At 48.8% G+C, this 26,362-nt stretch overlaps 1 protein-coding gene across 1 annotated transcript in view; it reads left to right on the top strand.

The window, feature by feature from the left end:
• LOC118362454 (ryanodine receptor 3-like) overlaps window positions 1–26,362 on the top strand; it is a 154,464-nt gene that overhangs the window by 99,337 nt on the left and 28,765 nt on the right. The window contains exons 29-53 of the mRNA XM_052486186.1: window positions 1,372–1,574; window positions 1,684–1,753; window positions 1,861–2,021; window positions 2,141–2,306; window positions 3,035–3,121; window positions 3,250–3,476; window positions 3,599–4,415; window positions 4,878–5,078; window positions 6,820–6,922; window positions 7,666–7,800; window positions 12,113–12,386; window positions 12,552–12,666; window positions 13,416–13,548; window positions 17,337–17,440; window positions 17,587–17,722; window positions 19,861–20,047; window positions 20,196–20,304; window positions 20,507–20,627; window positions 21,552–21,721; window positions 23,659–23,879; window positions 24,043–24,133; window positions 24,693–24,833; window positions 25,395–25,558; window positions 25,779–25,857; window positions 26,137–26,226. Of these exons, the coding sequence (XP_052342146.1) occupies window positions 1,372–1,574; window positions 1,684–1,753; window positions 1,861–2,021; window positions 2,141–2,306; window positions 3,035–3,121; window positions 3,250–3,476; window positions 3,599–4,415; window positions 4,878–5,078; window positions 6,820–6,922; window positions 7,666–7,800; window positions 12,113–12,386; window positions 12,552–12,666; window positions 13,416–13,548; window positions 17,337–17,440; window positions 17,587–17,722; window positions 19,861–20,047; window positions 20,196–20,304; window positions 20,507–20,627; window positions 21,552–21,721; window positions 23,659–23,879; window positions 24,043–24,133; window positions 24,693–24,833; window positions 25,395–25,558; window positions 25,779–25,857; window positions 26,137–26,226 (4,305 nt within the window). The remainder of the gene's footprint in view (window positions 1–1,371; window positions 1,575–1,683; window positions 1,754–1,860; window positions 2,022–2,140; window positions 2,307–3,034; window positions 3,122–3,249; window positions 3,477–3,598; window positions 4,416–4,877; window positions 5,079–6,819; window positions 6,923–7,665; window positions 7,801–12,112; window positions 12,387–12,551; window positions 12,667–13,415; window positions 13,549–17,336; window positions 17,441–17,586; window positions 17,723–19,860; window positions 20,048–20,195; window positions 20,305–20,506; window positions 20,628–21,551; window positions 21,722–23,658; window positions 23,880–24,042; window positions 24,134–24,692; window positions 24,834–25,394; window positions 25,559–25,778; window positions 25,858–26,136; window positions 26,227–26,362) is intronic.

Consider the following 26,362-nt stretch of genomic DNA (forward strand, 5'->3'; position numbering starts at 1 on the left):
TTTAGAATGCATAAAATACTGTATTTATAATAGCACACTTTCTTCCTTTGGTCCTCAGTCTTCCCGCTCTTTCACTCAAACCCAGCCCTTTTCTTTTGTGTAACCAGCCGTCAAATCTGTTCCGCCCGTTAGGGACGTTTTCCTTTATGACGTCATTTGTAATCCAGGTCTAATTCATTCTTTGTATATGTAATTCTGTGTGATTCGTTAGGTATTTAGTAAATAAATAATTAAACCCAATTTTGCATTGCTGATTCAACTTGTTAGCCAGGGTTCGTGAAGATAACCAAGAATTTACAACTTTCAGATGAGACTGAATTAAGGTGACGATTAATATTGACTGCTATTGATGTAAAATATTACTAGGTCTTTAAGAGTTTATTTGGAAGATAACAGCTCTATAAATATTATTTTGTGGTGCCCCGACTCTCTAGTTAATTATATTTACATGATTAGCTCAATCAGATAATATTAATTACGGAGAAATTATTTTATAGAATAGCATGTCATATTACTTAATCCGGTATAGCCAAAGACACGACAATGGCTTCTTCCTTGCTGAGCGGCCTTTCAGGTTATGTTGATATAGCACTCGTTTTACTGTGGATATAGATAATTTTGTACCTGTTTCCTCGAGCATCTTCACAATGTCCTTTGCTGTTGTTCTGGGACTGATTTGCACTTTTCGCACCAAAGTACGTTAATCTCTAGGAGACAGAACGCGTCTCCTTCCTGAGCGGTCCCATGGTGTTTATACTTGCGTACTATTGTTTGTACAGATGAACGTGGTACCTTCAGGTGTTTGGAAATTGCTCCCAAGGATGAAACAGACGTGTGGAAGTCTACAATTGTTTTTCTGAGGTCTTGGCTGATTTCTTTAGATTTCCCCATGATGTCAAGCAAAGAGGCACTGAGTTTGAAGGTAGGTCTTGAAGTATATCCACACCTCCAATTGACTCAAATGATGTCAATTAGCTTATCAGAAGCTTCTAAAGCCATGAAATAATTTTCTGGAATTTTCCAAGTTGTTTAAAGGCACAGTCATCTTAGTGTATGGAAACTTCTGACCCACTGGAATTGTGATACAGTGAATTATAAGTGAAATAATCTGTCAGTAAACAGTTGTTGGAAAAATGACTGTCATGCACAAAGTGGATATCCTAACCGACTTGCCAAAACTATAGTTTGTTAACAAGAAACCTGTGAAGTGGTTGAAAAACGAGTTTTATTGACTCCAACCTAAGTGTATGTAAACTTCTGACTTCAACTGTACATATATGTAGAGGTCCACAGAAGGTGAAGATAATAGGCTATTTCACTATATTGTTTAGAATGAGTAAATTAACTGGCAAAAAAATGTATCTATGCCAGGTGACCAGAATAGATGGCACCATCGACAGCCCTCCCTGTCTGAAGGTGAGTCACAGGACATTTGGGACCCAGAACAGTAATGGTGACATGGTATACTGTCGTCTGAGCATGCCCGTGGAGTTCCACACCTTCTTCAAGACCATCCCTGTCATGGACATGAACGGAGTGCACGAAGAGCACGAGTCCCTCAAACTCAAACACAGGTCAGACCTCTGAACACATTCACCGTGGTACAACACAAACACAATTTCTAAAAGCACGTTATCTTCTCACATTTGAAATGTTTCTTCAACGCTCATGTTTTCCTCGTAGACATCCACTGAAGTCCATGAGACACAGTCATGACGGAATAAGAGGAACAGATTACAGCAACATCACCACGGTATGAAGTGGATGATAAACAGCTACTGATGGTGCTTGGTATAATGTCACCATTATAGACTTCAGGTGTTGTAGATCAAGCTAACCTGCCACCATGTTGTCTTGCAGTACTACTACTCTGTCAGGGTATTCGCTGGTCAGGATCCATCCTGCGTGTGGGTGGGCTGGGTCACCCCAGACTACCATTACTATAGCAACCACTTCAACCTCAGTAAGAACCGGACGGTGACAGTTACCCTTGGAGACGAGCGTGGGCGGGTCCACGAGAGGTAAGCATGTTGTTAAGGAAACCCTCATCCTCATGTCGGTATCAACAGTAATGATCAGTGCTAATCAAATACCCATCTCTCTTCCTTTCTTCCCCTCTTCCTCCCTCACCATTCCCCAGTGTGAGGAGGAGTAACTGCTACATGGTGTGGGGAGGGGATGCCACCAGCTCAGGCCACTCGTCCAGTCGCAGTAATGTGGACCTGGAGATAGGCTGCCTCATTGACCTGGCCACTGGCCTGGTGACCTTCACTGTCAACGGCAAGGAGCTGGCCACCTCCTACCAGGTTCTGCATTGCCAACTACACAGAGTGTCTCTGTACAGTCTCTTTCCTCACACACTTTATCGCTTCAGACTCCTTTCTGCTGCTATCAACCCAACACTATCTGTCCCATCATGCAGTCTGCATCTTATCAGACCTGCATCATCTCTAGAAACATATCATTCTGTCCTGGTCTCTTCATTACTCATTGTAATAATCACTCAGTCCTCCTGCCTCGGGCTCAGAAGTAGGGTAGGCCTGTCTGTCCTGCCTGCCAGCTCTTAACCCAGCGTCTGGCTGTCTCTGTATGTACTTTCAAAACCGAGAAAAAAAATCTCCCCTTTGTAGGGCATGATCTTCTTCATTCCTCCCATGGCAGAAACACGGTGAGCTTTTAAACTGTTCTGAGTCATCCTGCCAGCCTCTTCCCTCGTCTCTTTCAGCAATGCCTGACCTGACACCAACGCACATAGGCACACACACACACACACACACACATACACACACACACACACACACACACACACACACACACACACACACACACACACACACACACACACACACACACACACACACACACACACACACACACACACACACACACACACACAAACACACACACACCAAGTCAGATAGCTACAGAACATCATGCACTTTCACTTCCAAGCTGCTCTCTAAGTCACCCTCTATTACTGCACCTTTTCTGTCTGCAAACGTCTTACATTAATGCTGTGCTCTTTCTTCTCCAGGTGGAACCCAACACAAAGCTGTTTCCTGCTGTGTTTGTGCGACCGACCAGCCCCAATCTCTTCCAGTTTGAGCTGGCCAAGATAAAGGTAGAGTAACTCAATTCCAATCGCTACTTTCCTGACCTAAAGTGTGTTCAATTCTTCTCCGGTTCTACTGGTATACAATCGACTGTGCGGACCACAACGTCGCTCTGTGTGACCTCTGACCTCTACAGAACACCATGCCTCTGTCGGCGGCCATCTTTAAGAGTGAGCATAAGAACCCAGTGCCTCAGTGCCCTCCGAGGCTGGACGTCCAGACCATCAACTCAGTGCTGTGGAGCCGCATGCCCAACACCTTCCTAAAGGTGGAGACATCCAGGGTCAGTGAGAGACACGGCTGGGTGGTGCAGTGTCTGGAGCCCCTCCAGATGCTGGCTGTGCACATACCTGAGGAGAACAGGTAGACATTTACATGTGCTTATACATACTGTACACACATACACAGAGGCAGCACACACGCCCTGCTTGAGGACATAAGCGCTCCTGTATACTGCCAAACACAACATGTTTGACCTCCCCCAGGTGTGTTGACATCATGGAGCTGTCTGAGCAGGAGGACCTGAGGACGTTCCACTACCACACCCTGAAGCTCTACTGTGCCCTGTGTGCACTGGGTAATACCCGTGTAGCACACGCCCTCTGCAGCCACCTAGACCAATCCCAGCTGCTCTATACCATCGACAACCAGTACCTGTCGGGCATGCTGCGTGAGGGCTTCTACAACGTCCTGATCAGTGTTCATCTGGAGACGGCCAAGGAGGCCCGCCTCATGATGAACAACGAGTTCATCATCCCTGTCACTGCCGAGACTCGCAGCATCCGCCTGTTCTCCGATGCCACCAAGCACCACTCTCCTCCCGGCGTGGGCCTCAGCACCTCCCTGAAGCCCCGGCTCAACTTCTACCCTCCCTGTTTCATCAGCACCAAAAGGGAGCAGCAGCTGTACAGCCCCCAAATCCCCCTGGATGCCCTGAAGGAGAAGGCAATCACCATGCTGACCGAGGCCGTACAGGGCGGTGGGCATTACATCAGAGACCCTGTAGGGGGCAGCGTGGAGTACCAGTTTGTGCCCATCCTGAGGCTGATTGGCACGCTGCTCACCATGGGCGTGCTGGGCAGTCAGGACGTTCATAAGATCCTGCTGCTTATCGACCCCAAAGTGTTCGCGGAGCATCACGAGGAGGCGGCCACCGCGGTGACGGAGGCCGCGGAGAAGGAGGGACTGACAGGTGCCGAGGAGAAGGCGGTGGAGGCCGGGGAGGAGGAGGCTGCCAAAGAGGCCAAGCAACCAATCAAAGGCCTGCTGGAGAAGAGGCTGCCTGAGCCAGTCAAACGACAGGTAACATGGTCACTGAGACAGAGTCCCTGCTTCAGCTAGTCTTTCAATCACATGCTCTGCAAAATGCACTGACATTTATAGTCCGTTCCAAAGTCACTTAACCATGTAATGTTTCTGTATCAGTGATTTCTCTACTCATGAGTCCACTCAGATACAGTATGTGTCATTAGATGCAGCGGTCTAAGGCACTGCATCTCAGTGCTAGAGGCGTCAATACAGACCCTGGTTCGATTTCAGGCTGTATCACAACATAGGGCGGCGCACAATTGGCCCAGCGTCGTCCCTGTTAGGGTTTGGCCGGGGTAGACTGTCATTGTAAATGAGAATTTGTTGTTAACTGACTTGCCTAGTTAAATAAAGGTTAAATAAAAAAATAAAAATGAATTTCTGTGTGTCCAAATCCCAGCTGATGTTAAATGTGGAGGCTGACAGATTGTCTCTATGTGTTTTTCTCTCTCGTAGATGTGTGAGCTGCTTCACTACTTTTGTGACTGTGAGCTGAAGCATCGCATCGAGGCCATCGTGTCCTTCTCAGACAGCTTTGTCTCCAAGCTGCAGTACAACCAGAAGTTCAGGTACAACGAGCTGATGCTGGCCCTCAACATGTCTGCTGCCATCACCGCCAAGAAGACCAAGGAGTTCCGCTCCCCTCCCCAAGAACAGGTACACACTGAAATAGAAATAACCTAGGATGGCCTCCTAGTTAAAGATGTAGGTAATGGTGAGTTTATCATCTCTCTCCTGTAGAGTCATAGTATGAGAAAGTCACAGGCAAGCAGTTTTATTCACAGACTTTCAGACGTGGCTGTAACTCTGTAATTGAGTTAGGCTTTTTGAAATGCTGCCCACTTCATGAGGACTGGGATGACTGCAGACATCTGTGCGTGTTAACCTTGTTACACGAGTATTAGATAGAAGTGTTTGCACATTAACACAGGACAGGCTGCTGCTCCTAAGCGAGTGTGCGCACACATACACACTGCAACAAGGGCACATTGTTCTCATAAACCTCAAAGTGATCCTCTGGCCGCCTCTCCACTCTAAACTAAAAAGAGAGTATTTTGGTGGGAGTTGTGGGAGTGTTCAGTCATTTTTCCACATTCATGGGTAATTGATTTCTTCCTTTTCCTTAAATTCCCTTTGGTTTTGTGTCATTGGGTTCTTTCATTTGTGGAGAGCACAGCTGGCCCGGAGTGACTGAGTGAGGCTTAGTGACCGGCTCTATAACAGTCTAACAGCTCCCCAAAGATCTTTCATTTGTGGAGAGCACAGCTGGCCCGGAGTGACTGAGTGAGGCTTAGTGACCGGCTCTATAACAGTCTAACAGCTCCCCAAAGATCTTTCATTTGTTGAGAGCACAGCTGGCCCGGAGTGACTGAGTCAGGCTTAGTGACCGGCTCTATAACAGTCTAACAGCTCCCCAAAGATCTTTCATTTGTGGAGAGCACAGCTGGCCCGGAGTGACTGAGTGAGGCTTAGTGACCGGCTCTATAACAGTCTAACAGCTCCCCAAAGATCTTTCATTTGTTGAGAGCACAGCTGGCCCGGAGTGACTGAGTGAGGCTTAGTGACCGGCTCTATAACAGTCTAACAGCTCCCCAAAGATCTTTCATTTGTGGAGAGCACAGCTGGCCCGGAGTGACTGAGTGAGGCTTAGTGACCGGCTCTATAACAGTCTAACAGCTCCCCAAAGATCTTTCATTTGTTGAGAGCACAGCTGGCCCGGAGTGACTGAGTCAGGCTTAGTGACCGGCTCTATAACAGTCTAACAGCTCCCCAAAGATCTTTCATTTGTTGAGAACACAGCTGGCCCGGAGTGACTGAGTGAGGCTTAGTGACCGGCTCTATAACAGTCTAACAGCTCCCCAAAGATCTTTAATTTGTGGAGAGCACAGCTGGCCCGGAGTGACTGAGTGAGGCTTAGTGACCGGCTCTATAACAGTCTAACAGCTCCCCAAAGATCTTTCATTTGTGGAGAGCACAGCTGGCCCGGAGTGACTGAGTGAGGCTAGGTGACCGGCTCTATAACAGTCTAACAGCTCCCCAAAGATCTTTCATTTGTGCATGTCCCTTCGCTGCCCAGCCTCAAGGCTGTGGGAATCCATCCCTGTCTGCTGTGTCATTGTCACTTCAGGTTTACCAGGGCTCTTTACGACCCGCCCCCCCCGGCCCTGCCAGACAGGAGGGAAGATCACCCTCATCTCATCCACAGTATGTCAGGGTCACAGCTCCCTGGTCACTTCAGCACTTTTCACAAACTATAATGACTTTTTACCTGGCTCCTTCAACTTCTCCTACTGCACACAAGCTTTGCTATTTTCTCTGAACTATTGATGTATAAAGTGTGTAGGGCCATTGTGTAGCACAGTCATGTGGTCTAAATGACAGTCTATGTGTGTTTCAGATTAACATGCTGTTGAACTTCAGTACGGGGGAGGACTGCCCGTGTCCAGAGGACATTCAGGAGGAGCTCTATGCCTTCCACAACGAGCTGCGGCTGCACTGTGGTAAAAAACACCATCAGGTTTTATATGACCAGTCTGGAGATGGAGATTATGACCTGCCGTCTGACTAGGATTCAAAATTAATGTCAGCATCAAATGGTCTGTGGCGGAAAATGATACCGTAGAGATGAGCTGTGGAATTCATCGAAAACAAAAATGCCAGCATTGGAGATGTACTTTACTTACAGCAAAGGGGACACAATGCTTGTCCAAATAGGACTGGATAAAACACACACAACAAGAGTCAACATAATAGCATTTTTACTTGACAAACGGTGTAATATAGCTTGCTCTCATCCTGTATCCTTGTAAATATCCGTGTATTGCCTGAGCTCCCCAGGTTGGTTTGAAGTACAGGGGATGTTGTATTAGAGCTTCCGGTGTGTTTCTCGGCAGAATGGAAGCCTTCTCTATCTCTGCAGATATCTTATAGTTCACTGCCTCTCCAGATTGCTCTGACGTCTGAATGTTTTGCTAAATAATTAAAGGCTTGGTCCTGGGGGGGCGGGGGGTACTATACCAATGTAATGTCTTCTACAGTCACACTGCACTACTCTGACATAATGCAGCACCGTAGAATGGAGACTGCAGGGAAATAAAAAGGAAGGACACAGAGGGGAGAAAATAACGCTAGCAAAAGAAAACCTGTAATACATCTAAAATATGGCGCTAGATTGACCGCTAGGAAGCAACATTTGTCCAGGAGTGGGATATTGGTTTCATCTCTGTGCCGTGTGCTTGTGTAGGAATCCCTATGGAGGAAGAGGAAGATGACCAGGACACGTCTATTAAAGGTCGTCTGCTGGCCCTGGTCTACAAGGTCAAAGGTCAACCTCTGAAGACTGAAGAGGAGCCCACAGAGCAGGAACAACAAGCCCCCTGTAAGACTATTACTTCTACAGCTATGTCAGAGCCAGCAATAACATGACCTGGTGACTGTGGAATCCACCTCATTCCCATAGTCCCTGAAGATAATACAGTCTCGCAGTAATAACACACGTTTCCTAATAGGCTCTTTGTTGGAGGTTATCCTATTTTTGTCCTGAACAAGCCACTGTTTACTCTCTCTGGCTAACATAGGTGGACGGGGAAATTGAAAGGAGCCGTGTAGCAGCTGAATAGTGATGCTGGCAAACAAGCCCTGTTCCATTTGTCTGGCATGTAGTAGCACAGACACCCAGTTGCATCCGTTTCCATTTCAATGTCTTTTTCAATGTTATTATGGTAATGTCGAGCCGGTAGAGGATTGGCTGCTCTGCCTGGCAGTGAGGGGCATCTTCACTCGGTCCTCCTTCTCTTCTGCAGAGAGAGAGGAGAAAAACACTGCGCTGAGATAACTCAGGCTTCTTCATCCTGATCTTACACACATACACACACACACACACAGGCACACACAAATATACACAAATGCAGAGCTCTGTACCAGTATGGAAATTGTTTGACATTCTTCATGTACAATGCAATATCAGAGGCTACTAATTAATTCACTGATTGCCATTAATCACTTCCCTCCCTTCCTGTCCTTCAGGACAGACCACTGTCACAACACTGTTTCACCATAGCAGAATCCTTCCCTCCCTGTCCTTCAGGACAGACCACTGTCACAACACTGTTTCACCATAGCAGAATCCTTCCCTCCCTGTCCTTCAGGACAGACCACTGTCACAACACTGTTTCACCATAGCAGAATCCTTCCCTCCCTGTCCTTCAGGACAGACCACTGTCACAACACTGTTTCACCATAGCAGAATCCTTCCCTCCCTGTCCTTCAGGACAGACCACTGTCACAACACTGTTTCACCATATCAGAATCCTTCATATTATCGGGACAGTTCTATTGAAACCTTTTATGGCGTTTAATTATAATTTTACTCCCCTGTAAGACAATAAAGCAATCAATAAAATTAAAGCCCTATCTTGAGTTTAGAAGCCTCTCTGTATCCAGCACAGGAGGTTGGTGTCACGTTAATTAGGGAGGATGGGCTCATGGTAATGGCTGGAATGGAATAAGTGGAATGGTATCAAATACATCAAACATGTGGTTGATACCATTCCATACGCTCCGTTCTCCTGTGGTATGTATCCAGGATGGGCTACACTTGTAGTTGAGATCAGTACATTTCATTCAAAGGAAAACATGTTTGCACTTTTCCTGACCCCAAACCAATATGGGTACACCTCACTGCCTATAATAATAGTGCTGCTGGCAAGGACAAGTGCCCAATTTGCGGCAGGTAAATTTGGTCTGGAATATGCAACAGTGAATGCAGACAGTGAAAGGCAATCTGTCCCCAGACCGTTAGACTGGCCCTGATGTGGACCATATGAGACCCTATTGATCCCACAAGAGAGAGGACATGAATATAGAGGTTGTGTGTTTCCACTTAAACACTTGTTTGGATATTTTTTTGCCCCTGTTTTCTGTTTTTTTTCCAGACATGATTTATTCTAACTGTGCTGGGTTCAGGGTTCCTACTGGGTTCAGACTGGGTTCAGGGTTCCTACTGGGTTCAGACTGGGTTCAGGGTTCCTACTGGGTTCAGACTGGGTTCAGGGTTCCTACTGGGTTCAGACTGGGTTCAGGGTTCCTACTGGGTTCAGACTGGGTTCAGGGTTCCTACTGGGTTCAGACTGGGTTCAGGGTTCCTACTGGGTTTAGACTGGGTTCAGGGTTCCTACTGGGTTCAGACTGGGTTCAGGGTTCCTACTGGGTTCAGACTGGGTTCAGGGTTCCTACTGGGTTCAGACTGGGTTCAGGGTTCCTACTGGGTTCAGACTGGGTTCAGGGTTCCTACTGGGTTCAGGGTTCCTACTGGGTTCAGACTGGGTTCAGGGTTCCTACTGGGTTCAGACTGGGTTCATTACCTCATCTTGTATGTCTTCCACTTCCTAATAATTGCTCCCACAGTTGATTTCTTCAAACCAAGCTGCTTACCTATTGCAGATTCAGTCTTCCCAGCCTGGTGCAGATCTACATTTTTTTTTCTGGTGTCCTTTGACAGCTCTTTGGTCTTGGCCATAGTGGACTTTGGAGTGTGACTGTGAGGTTGTGGACAGGTGTCTTTTATACTGATAACAAGTTCAAACAGGTGCCATTAATACAGGTAACGAGTGGAGGACAGAGGAGCCTCTTAAAGAAGAAGTTACAGGTCTGTGAGAGCCAGAAATCTTGCTTGTTTGTAGGTGACCAAAAACTTATTTTCCACCATAATTTGCAAATAAATTCATAACAAATCCTACAATGTGATTTTCTGGATTTTTTTCCCCTCATTTTGTCTGTCATAGTTGAAGTGTACCTATGATGAAAATTACAGGTCTCTCTCATATTTTTAAGTGGGAGAACTTGCACAATTGGTGGCTGACTAAATACTTTTTTGCCCCACTGTATAAACAGCAGCTCTTTAATGTATTCATTGACAGTCTCTCTCTAGTCATGGTTTTAAAAGTGTTGAAATCTCACAGCATCAACTTTGCTGTACTGAACTTTTGTACCTGCTACGTTACTGCAGACACAGCCATCCGATTGGCCAGCGGTTGGCCTCTTGTGCACTTCATTTGCTCTCTGTAATGTCTTCATTGTACCTTCATGAAATGGTTGAAAATGGCAACAATTGGCCTACCCGGCACACAGGGCAGCTGAATCAAGTGCACCTACAGCTTGAGACAAATAAAAAGAATAGGAACACAAGGCTTTATCATTGGGTTTTTACAGAAATGTTTGGCGATCGACTAGGAATGCATTAGAGATCAACCAGGCGATCGCGATGGACGTCTTGGTGAGCACTATTCTAAAAAGTTGAGTGAAGTTCAATCTCGTGCTCTGTGGGATGATATTTCTGCGCGGCAGTCCCGGGGAAGAGGTCTCGGGGAGGAGGTCTTGGGGAGGCAGTTTCGGGGAGGCAGTGTCGGGGAGGCAGTCCCAGGGAGGTCTCGGGGAGGCGGTCTCGGGGAGGCGGTCTCGGAGAGGCAGTCCCGGGGAGGCGGTCTCGGGGAGGCAGTCCCGGGGAGGCGGTCTCAGGGAGGCAGTCCCGGGGAGGCGGTCTCGGAGAGGCAGTCTCGGGGAGGCGGTCTCGGAGAGGCAGTCCCGGGGAGGCGGTCTCAGGGAGGCAGTCCCGGGGAGGCGGTCTCGGAGAGGCAGTCCCGGGGAGGCGGTCTCAGGGAGGCAGTCCCGGGGAGGCGGTCTCGGAGAGGCAGTCCCGGGGAGGCGGTCTCAGGGAGGCAGTCCCGGGGAGGCGGTCTCGGAGAGGCAGTCTCGGGGAGGCGGTCTCGGAGAGGCAGTCCCGGGGAGGCGGTCTCAGGGAGGCAGTCCCGGGGAGGCGGTCTCAGGGAGGCAGTCCCGGGGAGGCGGTCTCAGGGAGGCAGTCCCGGGGAGGCGGTCTCGGAGAGGCAGTCCCGGGGAGGCGGTCTCAGGGAGGCAGTCCCGGGGAGGCGGTCTCAGGGAGGCAGTCCCGGGGAGGCGGTCTCGGGGAGGCGGTCTCAGGGAGGCAGTCCCGGGGAGGCGGTCTCGGGGAGGTCTCGGGGAGGCAGTCTCGGGGAGGCGGTCCCGGGGAGGCGGTCTCGGGGAGGCGGTCCCGGGGAGGCGGTCCCGGGGAGGCGGTCCCGGGGAGGCGGTCTCAGGGAGGAGGTCTCGGGGAGGCTGTCTCGGGGAGGCAGTCCCGGGAGGCGGTCTCGTGGATGCAGTCTCGGGGAGGAGGTCTCGGGGAGGCGGTCTCGGGGAGGCGGTCTCAGGGAGGCAGTCTTGGGGAGGAGGTCTCGGGGAGGCAGTCTCGGGGAGGAGGTCTCGGGGAGGCAGTCTCGGGGAGGAGGTCTCGAGGAGGAAGTCTCGGGGAGGAGGTCTCGGGGAGGCAGTCCCGGGGAGGCAGTCCCGGGGAGGAGGTCTCGAGGAGGAGGTCTCGGGGAGGAGGTCTCGGGGAGGCAGTCTCGGGGAGGCAGTCTCGGGGAGGCAGTCTCGGGGAGGCAGTCGGGGCTTCTGCACTTAGAGGAAGCATTGCCTACAAACCTCTTTGAAAAGGCTCACTTCCCACACACTAGTTCCATCGACTGTACTTCCGTAAACTGCTCTTGTTTTTACCACTATAATGTTAGGACTTCTTACTATACCACTATATGACAAAGGTTACAAAAAATGTGGCGGTACAGTACATATCCTAAACATGTAAAGGAGATAACAAGGTTCTGCTGTCTGTTCTCTAGCCAACCTGAAGGAGTTGATCTCCCAGACCATGGTGAGCTGGGCTCAGGAGTGTCACGTCCAGGACCCCGAGCTTGTCAGAGTGATGTTCAGCCTGCTGAGGAGACAGTACGACAGCATTGGAGAGCTGCTCCGGGCCATGAGGAAGAGCTACACTATCAGTGCTGCCTCTATACAGGACACCATCAACCTGCTGGCCTCTCTGGGTCAGATCAGATCACTGCTATCCGTACGCATGGGCAAGGAGGAGGAGAAACTCATGATCGACGGTCTGGGGTAGGTTACATGTCAGTGACACAGTCTACTGCACGAACATATATAGTCTGATAACCAGGGAGCTTTAAAGTACCAATGCTTAATTTAAGATACAATAATGATCTCAATCACTGTTCCAAGTATTTGACCTGTTCTGAGTATTCTGTGTTTTATATTTCCATCCAGTGACATCATGAACAACAAGATATTCTACCAGCACCCCAACCTGATGCGTGTTCTAGGCATGCATGAGACGGTGATGGAGGTGATGGTCAACGTGCTGGGAGGAGGCAAGTCCCAGGTACAGTTCAGTACTGCTACGGATGATAGAGGAGACTCTGATGTATCACAGCATCCATGAGAGTTGTTGATGAGAGATTCAACTAGCACTGTGTGGCTACTGGGTAGGCGTCAGATGTAGCATAACACAACACAATGGCCAATTACGGGGAATTACTTTAATAAACACACTTGAGAATAAATATTGGTTGTATACAGTATTTGAAAAACAGGTTTTCCAGAGCTCCAATGTCTATGTGCTACAAACCAAGGCAAGGGAGGCTGTACTGCATGTAGAAGGGAGGCTGAGTGTGTGTATGGGAAAGGAGGGGAGGGCAGTAATAAATGCACCACAGCAGGTGGTTATTCTCCCAGGCAGACGGCTCTCTACCATGACACTGGGGTATAGAGCCCGGCCTGGGGATGGAGGAAGGCCTTTTTAGACATTCGTTAGTGAAGGGGATTTATAGCAACACGCCTTGAGGAAGCCAAATAGTCAGTAAACCCAACATAAGCCCAGAATAAAGTGATACTGTAACTGTACCCTCTCGTCTGTCTGCCTGCCTGTTTGTCTCTTGTTGATGATCACATGAGTTAAGCTTTTATTTATCCTTTAGGTCTTCTAGTTTCAACAGTTTAACTTCTAGTAGTTTCAAGTTTTTTCTACTAATAATATGCATAGCTGTCAGAATGTCAGCTGAGTCTCAGTTTTATAGTGAGAATTGGACAGGTTGTGCCTCATCAACCCTAGTCTCTGTGTTTTCCTCTCAGGAGATAGCGTTCCCCAAGATGGTGGCCAGCTGCTGTCGCTTCCTGTGTTACTTCTGCAGGATCAGTCGTCAGAACCAAAAGGCCATGTTTGACCACCTCAGCTACCTTCTGGAGAACAGCAGCGTAGGCCTTGGTAGGTACACTGCTCCTGGTAGAGCTAGGCCTGGGGGTACACTCCTCCTGGTAGAGCTAGGCCTGGGGGTAAACTGCTCCTGGTAGAGCTAGGCCTGGGGGTACACTCCTCCTGGTAGAACTGGGCCTGGGGGTAAACTGCTCCTGGTAGAGCTAGGCCTGGGGGTACACTCCTCCTGGTAGAACTGGGCCTGGGGGTAAACTGCTCCTGGTAGAGCTAGGCCTGGGGGTACACTCCTCCTGGTAGAACTGGGCCTGGGGGTACACTCCTCCTGGTAGAACTGGGCCTGGGGGTAAACTGCTCCTGGTAGAGCTAGGCCTGGGGGTAAACTGCTCCTGGTAGAGCTAGGCCTGGGGGTACACTCCTCCTGGTAGAACTGGGCCTGGGGGTAAACTGCTCCTGGTAGAGCTAGGCCTGGGGGTAAACTGCTCCTGGTAGAGCTAGGCCTGGGGGTACACTCCTCCTGGTAGAGCTAGACCTGGGGGTAAACTGCTCCTGGTAGAGCTAGGCCTGGGGGTACACTCCTCCTGGTAGAACTGGGCCTGGGGGTAAACTGCTCCTGGTAGAGCTAGGCCTGGGGGTACACTCCTCCTGGTAGAACTGGGCATGGGGGTAAACTGCTCCTGGTAGAGCTAGGCCTGGGGGTACACTCCTCCTGGTAGAACTGGGCCTGGGGGTAAACTGCTCCTGGTAGAGCTAGGCCTGGGGGTAAACTGCTCCTGGTAGAACTGGGCCTGGGGGTAAACTGCTCCTGGTAGAGCTAGGCCTGGGGGTAAACTGCTCCTGGTAGAGCTAGGCCTGGGGTAAACTCCTCCTGGTAGAACTGGGCCTGGGGGTAAACTCCTCCTGGTAGAGCTGGGCCTGGGGGTAAACTGCTCCTGGTAGAGCTAGGCCTGGGGGTAAACTGCTCCTGGTAGAACTGGGCCTGGGGGTAAACTGCTCCTGGTAGAGCTGGGCCTGGGGGTAAACTGCTCCTGGTAGAGCTAGGCCTGGGGGTAAACTGCTCCTGGTAGAACTGGGCCTGGGGGTAAACTGCTCCTGGTAGAGCTGGGCCTGGGGGTAAACTGCTCCTGGTAGAACTGGGCCTGGGGGTAAACTGCTCCTGGTAGAACTGGGCCTGGGGGTAAACTGCTCCTGGTAGAACTGGGCCTGGGGGTAAACTGCTCCTGGTAGAGCTGGGCCTGGGGGTAAACTGCTCCTGGTAGAGCTAGGCCTGGGGGTAAACTGCTCCTGGTAGAGCTAGGCCTGGGGGTAAACTGCTCCTGGTAGAACTGGACCTGGGGGTAAACTGCTCCTGGTAGAGCTAGGCCTGGGGGTAAACTGCTCCTGGTAGAACTGGGCCTGGGGGTAAACTGCTCCTGGTAGAACTGGGCCTGGGGGTAAACTGCTCCTGGTAGAGCTAGGCCTGGGGGTAAACTGCTCCTGGTAGAACTGGGCCTGGGGTAAACTGCTCCTGGTAGAACTGGGCCTGGGGGTAAACTGCTCCTGGTAGAACTGGGCCTGGGGGTAAACTGCTCCTGGTAGAACTGGGCCTGGGGGTAAACTGCTCCTGGTAGAACTGGGCCTGGGGGTAAACTGCTCCTGGTAGAACTGGGCCTGGGGGTAAACTGCTCCTGGTAGAACTGGGCCTGGGGGTAAACTGCTCCTGGTAGAACTGGGCCTGGGGGTACACTCCTCCTGGTAGAGCTGGGGCTGGGGTACACTGCTCCTGGTAGAACTGGGCCTGGGGGTACACTCCTCCTGGTAAAGCTGGGGCTGGGGTACACTGCTCCTGGTAGAGCTGGGCTGGGCAGTACACTGCTCCTGGTAGAACTGGGCCTGGGGGTACATTGCTCCTGGTAAAGCTGGGGCTGGGGTACACTCCTCCTGGTAAAGCTGGGGCTGGGGTACACTGCTCCTGGTAGAACTGGGGCTGGGGGATACACTTGCTGGGGGTTGATGTAAATCACATTCTCAGTACCCTACACCCCTGAGTTGATGGAGAGTCTCTGACATAGGAAAATCACATGCTATATCCAGCATCTCTTACTTCCTATTGGAACAACAGGCTTATACTGTAGTTACACTGGGGGTAAACTGCTCCTGGTAGAACTGGGCCTGGGGGTAAACTGCTCCTGGTAGAACTGGGCCTGGGGGTAAACTGCTCCTGGTAGAACTGGGCCTGGGGGTAAACTGCTCCTGGTAGAACTGGGCCTGGGGGTAAACTGCTCCTGGTAGAACTGGGCCTGGGGGTAAACTGCTCCTGGTAGAACTGGGCCTGGGGGTACACTCCTCCTGGTAGAGCTGGGCCTGGGGTAAACTGCTCCTGGTAGAACTGGGCCTGGGGGTAAACTCCTCCTGGTAGAACTGGGCCTGGGGGTAAACTGCTCCTGGTAGAGCTAGGCCTGGGGGTAAACTGCTCCTGGTAGAACTGGGCCTGGTAGAACTGGGCCTGGGGGTAAACTGCTCCTGGTAGAACTGGGCCTGGGGGTAAACTGCTCCTGGTAGAACTGGGCCTGGGGGTACACTCCTCCTGGTAGAGCTGGGGCTGGGGTACACTGCTCCTGGTAGAACTGGGCCTGGGGGTACACTCCTCCTGGTAAAGCTGGGGCTGGGGTACACTGCTCCTGGTAGAACTGGGGCTGGGGGATACACTTGCTGGGGGTTGATGTAAATCACATTCTCAGTACCCTACACCCCTGAGTTGATGGAGAGTCTCTGACATAGGAAAATCACATGCTATATCCAGCATCTCTTACTTCCTATTGGAACAACAGGCTTATACTGTAGTTACACTGGGTGTGACGGCATCTCTGACACTGTTCTCATTGTTATGGACAATAATCTCATTGGGGCCTCACGTTAGGTCCTTGAGCTGTGAGTCTGCATACATTAGACACACACCTGAGATTGTGTGTGTGTGTGTGTGTGTGTGTGTGTGTGTGTGTGTGTGTGTGTGTGTGTGTGTGTGTGTGTGTGTGTGTGTGTGTGTGTGTGTGTGTGTGTGTGTGTGTGTGTGTGTGTGTGTGTGTGTGTGTGTGTGCGTGTGTGGTTGGTTGGTCAGTTGGTTGTGAATTCATCAGGGGAGAGGGTGAGTCATCATACATTCTGTCAGGAGGGGTTCTTCACTCTTTGAACACCGTGCTGTGGCAGGGAGAAAGATAGAGCGGTTCTCTCCTGGGCTAACTCTCTCTCTCTCTCTCTCTCTCTCTCTCTCTCTCTCTCTCTCTCTCTCTCTCTCACTCACTCACTCACTCACTCACTCACTCACTCACTCACTCACTCACTCACTCACTCACTCACTCACTCACTCACTCACTCACTCACACTCACACACACACATAATTGTCCAAAGGCGAGGGACAACGTAGTCACTTACAGTATATTGGACAAAGTCTTTGAGTGTGATTTTAGCCTGAACAAATAATTTGCACATCTTTGAATGTTTCTGTTTATGAAAACAAAGATAGTGAAATATACTGCTGCTTTAATGAGCTTAAATAAACAATAGAAGGTATGAGTCATTACTGCCAATATGAGTTGGACATTTTGGTTTAGCTCAGTATCACTCAGCTGTTGACAGATGAACAGTCTGACAGTCCAATCAGAGTCTGGTCCTGATTCATCATGAGAGTGTAATGCTGCCACCTGCTGTTGGCTTTAGGTTACTCCCACAACTTCCCATCTCAATGAGAAGAACCTCTGACTTTGTGGACTGGAGAATCATTCTCTGAACACCAGAATTGTTGTAAATACCTGTGAGAAATGAATAACTTAACTTGGATCCCATGTATGGTTTCTCCACGTAGCATCCCCAGCCATGAGAGGCTCGACTCCTCTAGACGTGGCTGCCTCCTCTGTGATGGACAACAACGGCCTGGCCTTGGCCCTGGAAGAGCCCGACCTGGACAAGGTAGGGGATACTGTCTCTATTGGATGTGTGTGTGTTGGTGTGTGTGCATTAGAATTGGGTTTTTGTGTCTATGTGTTTCAGAGTATCCTCAGTCCATGTGACTGTTGCTAAGCTTGTCTTTGTTTTGTCCTGGTTGTGTGTCGCAGGTGGTGACGTACCTAGCAGGCTGTGGGCTCCAGAGCTGTCCCATGCTGCTGGACAAAGGTTACCCTGACATCGGCTGGAACCCCATTGAGGGTGAACGCTACCTCTCCTTCCTGCGCTTCGCTGTATTTGTCAATGGTAGGTGGGGCACTGTACTGTAATGACTGTCAGCAGCTCCTGTACTGAACCTTGGTCTCTGTAGGGTAAAGTGGAGGATGCTGCTTGGTAATGTACTGTACTGTGCCTTCCATACCAGGGGTGGGCAGTGTCGTGTCTTTACTATCATTAAATGAAGACTTTTAGTTTTTATCAAAGATTCTCTGTAATTAGTATTACGCGATTAAACTGATGAATCATGTAACTGTAATTAACGCGGAATTCGGGGCACCAAGGAAAATATTCAGATTACAAAGTTATCATTTCCTAATATTACTTTTCAGATATTTTATATCTGATCAATTAGTCTTCGAATTCATGAATTATTTACTTTACCTCACATTAGTCTCATTCCAAACGTTGTAAATTGTTGGTTATCTGCACGAACCCAGTCTTCACTATGAGTCATCCATACATCAATTGTCTTAAATCATTTATTTATTACTAACTAAGTAATTCACAAAAATGCATAAACAAACAAACAAGGTAAATATGGTTACATGAAATGATAGGGGAATGTGCCCTAGTGGGCTAAACCGGCATCGCGGCTTGGTGGACAAAGGGGGGAGTCACCACAGAGTGGTAATTATAACAATTGAAATGCTAATCCTTTGCACATGAACACTCACTCATTCAGGAACAATTGCAATCGATATATATATTTACTCTCAGTGTCGTCTTGATCGCTATTGAAAAGTTCATTTCTGTTGGAGAGTTTGTCCTCTCTCTCTCTTTCTGTCTTGGTTAGAGTGGATTGTTCAGAGTGACATTCATTCGTTTCGTCATAGAATTGTTTTGGCGGTTGTCGTTCTTCACGTTCAATGATACCGAATTCCTAGCTGCAGACTAGTAATTAATATCAAAGACTTGTTCTTATTCTGTCGGTATCAATAGTCTAAGAGGTTAACCACGTGGTATGGTTAAGAGATTCATCAATGGTCTACAACCTTTGTACTCCCGTGATTTAGAGAAACATGGTCTGGTGATAATTTCTCAAAGTTGTGGTTTTATTCGGAATTGCAGAAAAGGGCTGTCCCAGGATGCCTGACCATAACTAGGCTCAGGGGCGGTCCTCTGATTTAGTTCAACTCAAAAGGGAATTGGAGTTTTCTTCATTAAACAGCCCAAAATCACATCACACAATTTTACAAACAGTATCATACTCACTCATTCATCTTATACAACAATTAGATGTAAACCTCATATCTGAGGCTATTATATAAACAGCGTTATGGCAATGTGGCCACACGTCTCCCATGAGCTTCCCCAAAATGTAACAAACGGACCAGTTCGTAGCTGGATTCTTCACCGATCTTAAATACATTGTCCGGAACATGACACTTGTTCGGACCTCAAGTTCTGTGAGGTGAAAGAAATTCCTTTGTTCTCTATGAAAATTCCCCCCGGTCTCTTATACTGTGTGGCCATGAGGCAGGGTCTTCTCAGGAATTTACGACATCTCTCTGACCACAGCAGCCTAGTTGAAGGAGGCAGGGGGAGGCAGGGAGAGGGAGATGGGCTCGCTGTACCCAAAGAGGGCAACGTCATGACAGCAGTTTTAGAGATGGCCTGTCTGTGTGGATCCTGCTGGGCAGGCTAGACTGCCTGAGGGGGTTAGCTGATAGGAGCCACAGCCTCAAGGTCAGTAGAGCTCAGTGGAGGAACAGGATCTCACTAAAGAGAGTGAATATTGGAAACTGCTCCTGGATGAAAGAGCAGGGCAGCCATTAATTTGCTTCCTGACAGTGATGGACTAAAAACAGTGGCGATACATTGTCGAGCACTCACTAGATGAGCTTTATGTCTGGTGCTGTTCACCTCCGAGGTGTTTGGGAGCCCAAAGGAGTATTTTGTTCATATCAGTTGTTGATGTGAGTGTGTGTGTACTGTGTGCCTAATTTGTGTGTGTTTTTCCACTGCCAATGCATTTTATGTGCATCTTGTGTCGATATCTGCGTTGATGTCAATATGCTAATGCAGTGTATTACTGAAATATATGTTTTATTAACCTGGTGGGGTGTGTGTGTGTGTGTGTGTGTGTGTGTGTGTGTGTGTGTGTGTGTGTGTGTGTGTGTGTGTGTGTGTGTGTGTGTGTGTGTGTGTGTGTGTGTGTGTTCCAGGTGAAAGTGTGGAGGAGAACTCCAGTGTGGTGGTGAAGCTACTGATCAGGCGTCCAGAGTGTTTTGGCCCGGCTCTGAGAGGAGAGGGGGGTAACGGGCTGCTGGCAGCCATGAAGGAGGCCATCAAAATCTCAGATAACCCTGCTGTGGACTTGCCCTCATCCGCCCAGGGGGTCAGCTCTGACGCGTAAGCTACATACTGTACCTGCCATAGCTATAAAGCAAGAGCTAACGGCATAGAGCATCGCAAAGTAAACGTTGTAAGATCATCATGAGTTAGTTGAGATGGCAAGGTAAGGCCCAGAGGACCTTCTCATTGGTTTTGTTATGGGCAGGTCTGCTGAGGACGATGAGGAGGAAGAGGTGGTGCATATGGGCAATGCCATCATGTCCTTCTACTCTGCCCTCATCGACCTACTGGGACGCTGTGCCCCAGAGATGCACGTGAGTTTAGCTGATGGTCCCACTCCTATCACAGATCACCTGTACTCTAACCTACTCTGAGAGGTTAATTTGCATACGAGACATCTCAGCATCTGTTCTCTCTGACTCATCTGGATAAGTAAAGATTGAATGAATGTCTGTTTTCCACCAGTGAGATTTCAATAGGACTAATGACCTTCTCTCCTTCCTCCTCCTCCTTCAGTTGATCAACAAGGGTAAAGGGGAGGCCCTGCGAATCCGTGCCATCCTGCGCTCCCTTGTGCCCACTGAAGACCTGGTGGGCATCATCAGCATACCCCTCAAAATGCCTGTCGTCCACAAAGGTAGAGGACTGCCCAGTTCCCACTTCAGCACTTATAACGCTCAACAGCACACACAACAGCACACAATAGCAACACACAACACACAATAAAATCCCAAATCACTCAGCCGTCGTGGTGATCTAATGGCATGCACACTTTACTCTCTGAAGTCTAGAAACAACAGAAAGTGATCTAAATAATGAATTGGTTGAGGTAGAAATGATGAAGTATGAAACTTAATCGTTTAAATGGTGGTGCCGTGCTTTTGATCCCAGCTCACAATTCATGTGTTTTTAATCAAACCAAGGCTTTCTACCTCCCACGGCTCTCCTCGTCTCCCTCTCATTTTTGTTTCCGGGTGTTTTTCTCTATTGATTGCTCTGCACAAGCTTGGCATTACTCGGATCTTAAAACGCTGCTAGCTAGTGCTGCCACACAACGAGCACTGTCGGCAGGCCAATAACTGAATAACTCAGCCATGCCTCGCTCCCCAGAAACCCTCTCACAAGCTGCACTGCTGCTAATGAATACACATTAATTATCTGGACTCGCATGCCTTTCAGATGAGGCTTGCTATAATGTATGGGTAGGTCTCCCTGTTTGAATACTGCAAGAAAAACATATTTACACAAGTCCTATTTATACAGAGACCCACCTCTTCTTCTTCTTTTGTTGTCCTCTGTGTATCTCATTATTTTTTATATCCTCTTTCTTTGTCTATCTTTCCCTTTTATGTTATTTTCTCTCTCTCTCTCTCTCTCTCTCTCTCTCTCTCTCTCTCTCTCTCTCTCTCTCTCTCTCTCTCTCTCTCTCTCTCTCTGTCTCTGTCTCTCTCTCTCTCTCTCTCTCTGTCTGTCTCTCTCTCTGTCTGTCTCTCTCTCTCTCACTCTCTGTCCCTCTCTCTCTCTGTCTCTCTCTCGCTCTCTCTCTTCCTCTTCCTCTTAGACGGCACTGTGACAGAGCCTGATATGGCAGCCAGTTTCTGCCCGGACCACAAGGCCCCCATGGTGCTGTTCCTGGACCGGGTCTATGGTATTGAGGACCAAAGCTTCCTACTTCAGCTGCTGGACGTGGGCTTCCTGCCCGACCTGCAAGCCTCTGCTTCTCTGGACACGGTGAGTGGTGAGCTCACCCTCAGCTGAGAAGTGGGAGATGTGGAAGACCACAAATTAGGCTAAGGCATCAAGTTGTTTGTTTTGGCAACTAGTTCATTGTTTATCAGACAAGTGGGTTGAGGTATTCAAGGATGTGGGAGATGAGTGGAGTGGAGGCTGTGTATTGAAGGCTTGTGTGTGTGAGAGGGAGTTTAAAACATGTATTTAAAGCTGAGTGTCTACGTGGAGTCAGCTAAGAATATCTCAAAAATCTAATCAAATCAAATGTATTTGTCACATACACATGGTTAGCAGATGTTAATGTGAGTGTAGCGAAATGCTTGTGCTTCTAGTTCCGACAATGCAGTAATAACCAACGAGTAATCTAACCTAACAATTCCAAAACTACTACCTTATACACACAAGTGTAAAGGGATAAAGAATATGTACATAAAGATATATGAATGAGTGATGGTACAGAGCGGCATAGGCAAGATACAGTAGATGGTTTCGAGTACAGTATATACATATGAGATGAGTATGTAAACAAAGTGGCATAGTTTAAAGTGACTCGTGATACTTGTATTACATAAAGATACAGTAGATGATAGAGTACAGTATATAGAAATACATATGAGATGAATAATGTAGGGTATGTAAACATTATATTAAGTAGCATTGTTTAAAGTGGCTAGTGATATATTTTACATCAATTTCCATCAATTCCCATTACTAAAGTGGCTGGAGTTGAGTCAGTGTGTTGGCAGCAGCCACTCAATGTTAGTGGTGGCTGTTTTTCAGTCTCTCGGTCCCAGCTTTGATGCACTTGTACTGACCTCGCCTTCTGGATGATAGCGGGGTGAACAGGCAGTGGCTCGGGTGGTTGTTGTCCTTGATGATCTTTATGGCCTTCCTGTGACATCGGGTGGTGTAGGTGTCCTGGAGGGCAGATAGTTTGCCCCCGGTGATGCGTTGTGCAGACCTCACTACCCTCTGGAGAGCCTTACGGTTGTGGGCGGAGCAGTTGCCGTACCAGGCGGTGATACAGCCCGACAGGATGCTCTCGATTGTGCATCTGTAGAAGTTTGTGAGTGTTTTTGGTGACAAGCCAAATTTCTTCAGCCTCCTGAGGTTGAAGAGGCGCTGCTGCGCCTTCTTCACAATGCTGTCTGTGTGGGTGGACCAATTCAGTTTGTCTGTGATGTGTACGCTGAGGAACTTAAAACTTACTACCCTCTCCACTACTGTCCCATCGATGTGGATAGGGGGGTGCTCCCTCTGCTGTTTCCTGAAGTCCACAATCATCTCCTTAGTTTTGTTGACGTTGAGTGTGAGGTTATTTTCCTGACACCACACTCCGAGGACCCTCACCTCCTCCCTGTAGGCCGTCTCGTCGTTGTTGGTAATCAAGCCTACCACTGTAGTGTCGTCCGCAAACTTGATGATTGAGTTGGAGGCGTGCGTGGCCACGCAGTCGTGGGTGAACAGGGAGTACAGAACGCACCCTTGTGGGGCCCCAGTGTTGAGGATCAGCGGGGTAGAGATGTTGTTACCTACCCTCACCACCTGGGGGCGGCCCATCAGGAAGTCCAGTACCCAGTTGCACAGGGCGGGTCGAGACCCAGGGTCTCGAGCTTGATGACGAGTTTGGAGGGTACTATGGTGTTAAATGCTGAGCTGTAGTCGATGAACAGCATTCTCACATAGGTATTCCTCTTGTCCAGATGGGTTAGGGCAGTGTGCAGTGTGGTTGAGATTGCATCGTCTGTGGACCTATTTGGGCGGTAAAGCAAATTGGAGTGGGTCTAGGATGTCAGGTAGGGTGGAGGTGATATAGTCTATCTTTGACACACCTATTGATAGTGATTGTGGAACAGTTGAAGTTGTGCCTGGGTTGTGAGAACTGCTGTGTGACACTGTGTTGTGTTGACCTCTCCCCTTTGACCCCTCCCCTATAGGAGGTACTCAGCACCACAGAGACAGCTCTGGCCATGAACAGGTACATCGGCTCTGCCATGCTGCCCCTGCTCACCCGCTGTGCCCCCCACTTCGCTGGCACAGAGCACTATGCCGTGCTCATCGACTCCACGCTGCACACCATCTACAGGCTGTCCAAGGGCCGCTCGCTCACCAAGGCCCAGAGAGACGCTATCGAGGAGTGTCTGCTGGCCGTCTGCAAGTAAGGAGTTCCACTATGTACATTAGCACCCCTTAAGGAAGCGATATGCTCACTGTGTGGCCATTGAAACACTTAAGCCAAACAGATACAGTATTATCCTGGGTCATGATGTAGTCTCTCTCTGATTTCCTGTTCCCTCCCTGGTCTGGTCCTCTGTCTGCAGGTACCTCCGTCCCTCCATGCTGCAGCATCTCCTGCGACGCCTCGTCTTTGACGTGCCCTTGCTGACGGAGTACTGCAAGATGCCTCTCAGGGTATGTCTCCTTTCCTTCCCTCTCCCTCTCTCTTTCTCTTCCTCTGCCCTTCTGCTGCCCTCCCACAGTAGGCTGTGGTTTCAGGGGTGTGCTCTGCAGCCTGCTCTCTATCCTGTTGCGCGTTAAACACACTGTTTATCAAACATACCGTCTCTGTCTCTTTCTCTGCCTCTCTCTGACTCTCACTGCTATTAATGATGACGTTCTCAGCATTAAGCAGATGTTGCCAGTTGTTTCGTTTTTATAACAACACCCGAGCACCAGGGAGCAGAGAGCAGCCTGGAGGAATTTGATTGCCTGTGGAAGACGGAACACAGTTGATTCTGCCTCCACTTACACTGAGATAGGTCATGGGTTATTCATTCTCACTATCATCAGCTGTAGATCCTATTGGAGATATTTGGCTTGGTGCCAGTGTGTAGTTGTCTTTCAGTACACCAGTAAAGTGGTGACCTACGTGTCTGTTTTCTATTCCTACAGTGTAGCCCACAGCAGACTGTACATACATCCTCTCTCTCAGTCTGATGGACTGTCCTTTGACCCTTTGTGCCCTCCACAGCTCCTGACCAATCACTACGAGCAGAGCTGGAAGTACTACTGTCTGCCATCAGGCTGGGGCAGCTACGGCATGGCCTCAGACGAGGAGCTGCTCCTCACAAAGAAGATCTTCTGGGGCGTCTTGGATTCGCTCTCACAGAGGGTACGATGAGGTCTCCTTTAACACAGCACTTAGACCCAGGAGAATGGCAGGGCTCCAACAGGATCCTTGTTGAGGCTATAAAATAAAAAGGCTGCTAATGAGCCAATAAAAACAAAGCTGCACTGAGCTTTGATCAGGAAGTGCTGACCATGTGGATACATGTTCAGGCCAAAAGGTCATAACCTTTAGTAATCTGGTACTAGACACTCCTCTTTAAGTGTCCTATTGAATTATCTCTCTACAAATGCCTCATTGCCTTTCTGTGCTGTTGAATATGGCCATTGATTTTATGGTTCATCTTGTATGCTCTTTTTGAAGTATGGTAAATGTCTGGACCCAGCACATGAAAGTGAAGATGGTGACAGAAAGACCAGGCCGAGAACATCAATATTTGAACAGTCATCATCGATCTCAGCCTCTGCTCTCTGTAACTGGGACGACTAAGCATGTCTCTTAACCTCTCGCCATTCCTGCAGTCTCTAGTCGATAGTTTAGCCTTACTCAGACCTCAGTGGAGGTACCTCTGATAGTCCACCAATCAGAGTGTGTTTGACATTGCAGAAGTACGATGCAGATCTCTTCAAGATGGCCATGCCCTGTCTGAGTGCCATATCTGGGGCCTTACCGCCTGACTACATAGACGCCACCATCAGCACCACCCTGGAGAAGCCTGTGTCTGTGGACGCTCAGGGCAACTTCGACCCCAAACCCATCAGCACAGCCAAGTGAGTGGCCATTGGAGATTATGGCACATAAGGCGTGACTGTCTGATTCCACTCTGACATTATATGTAACAACTTGTTATAGGTGCCATGTAGAAGTTATGCACATAACTGATTTGATGTAAAGTGCAGTGCTTTTATATACTTTATGACTGCGTTTACATATGCTTTATCCCAGCATGCATCATACCTGCAGTGAGTAATGGTTACTCTCTCTTGACAGCATATCTCTTCCAGAGAAACTGGAACACGTTGCCAACAAATATGCTGAGCATTCCCATGACAAATGGTCAGCAGAGAAGGTAGGACAACGATGAGCTCCTCTGCCAAGGAAATGTGTATTAGATGCTGCAAAATTACACCTGGAACCAATTCATTATAACAGGCCATGAAGATTAAGAATCTACTGCGTTTGCACTGTGTTTTATAAAGCCTTACCACGACCCTCTTGGATGAAACAATAGGAGGCTGGTTTCAGGGTTGCTCTCTCTATCCTGTTTGTTTTTATTTGGGTTGAAAAACTAGCTGGTAATGTATCAGGTCTGTAGTAGGGTCATACAGTACTTGTCTGTTCTCTCCAGGTGATGTTGGGATGGAGGTATGGGGACTGTATAGATGAGAAGGCCAAGACTCACCCTCTACTCAGGACCTACAAAGGTCTGACAGAGAAGGTAGAGTGTAGTACAACATTACACAATATGGAATTGGTACACTAAAGTACGAGCTCAATAGGTAGACCTCATGATGTGGTGATTTGTTTTGAACTGATTGTATATCTTGCTAACTCTTGGTGTGTATCTGTGTCTG

This window comes from Oncorhynchus keta, chromosome 29 (genome assembly GCF_023373465.1).
Source record: "Oncorhynchus keta strain PuntledgeMale-10-30-2019 chromosome 29, Oket_V2, whole genome shotgun sequence".
Taxonomy (NCBI): Eukaryota; Metazoa; Chordata; class Actinopteri; order Salmoniformes; family Salmonidae; genus Oncorhynchus; species Oncorhynchus keta.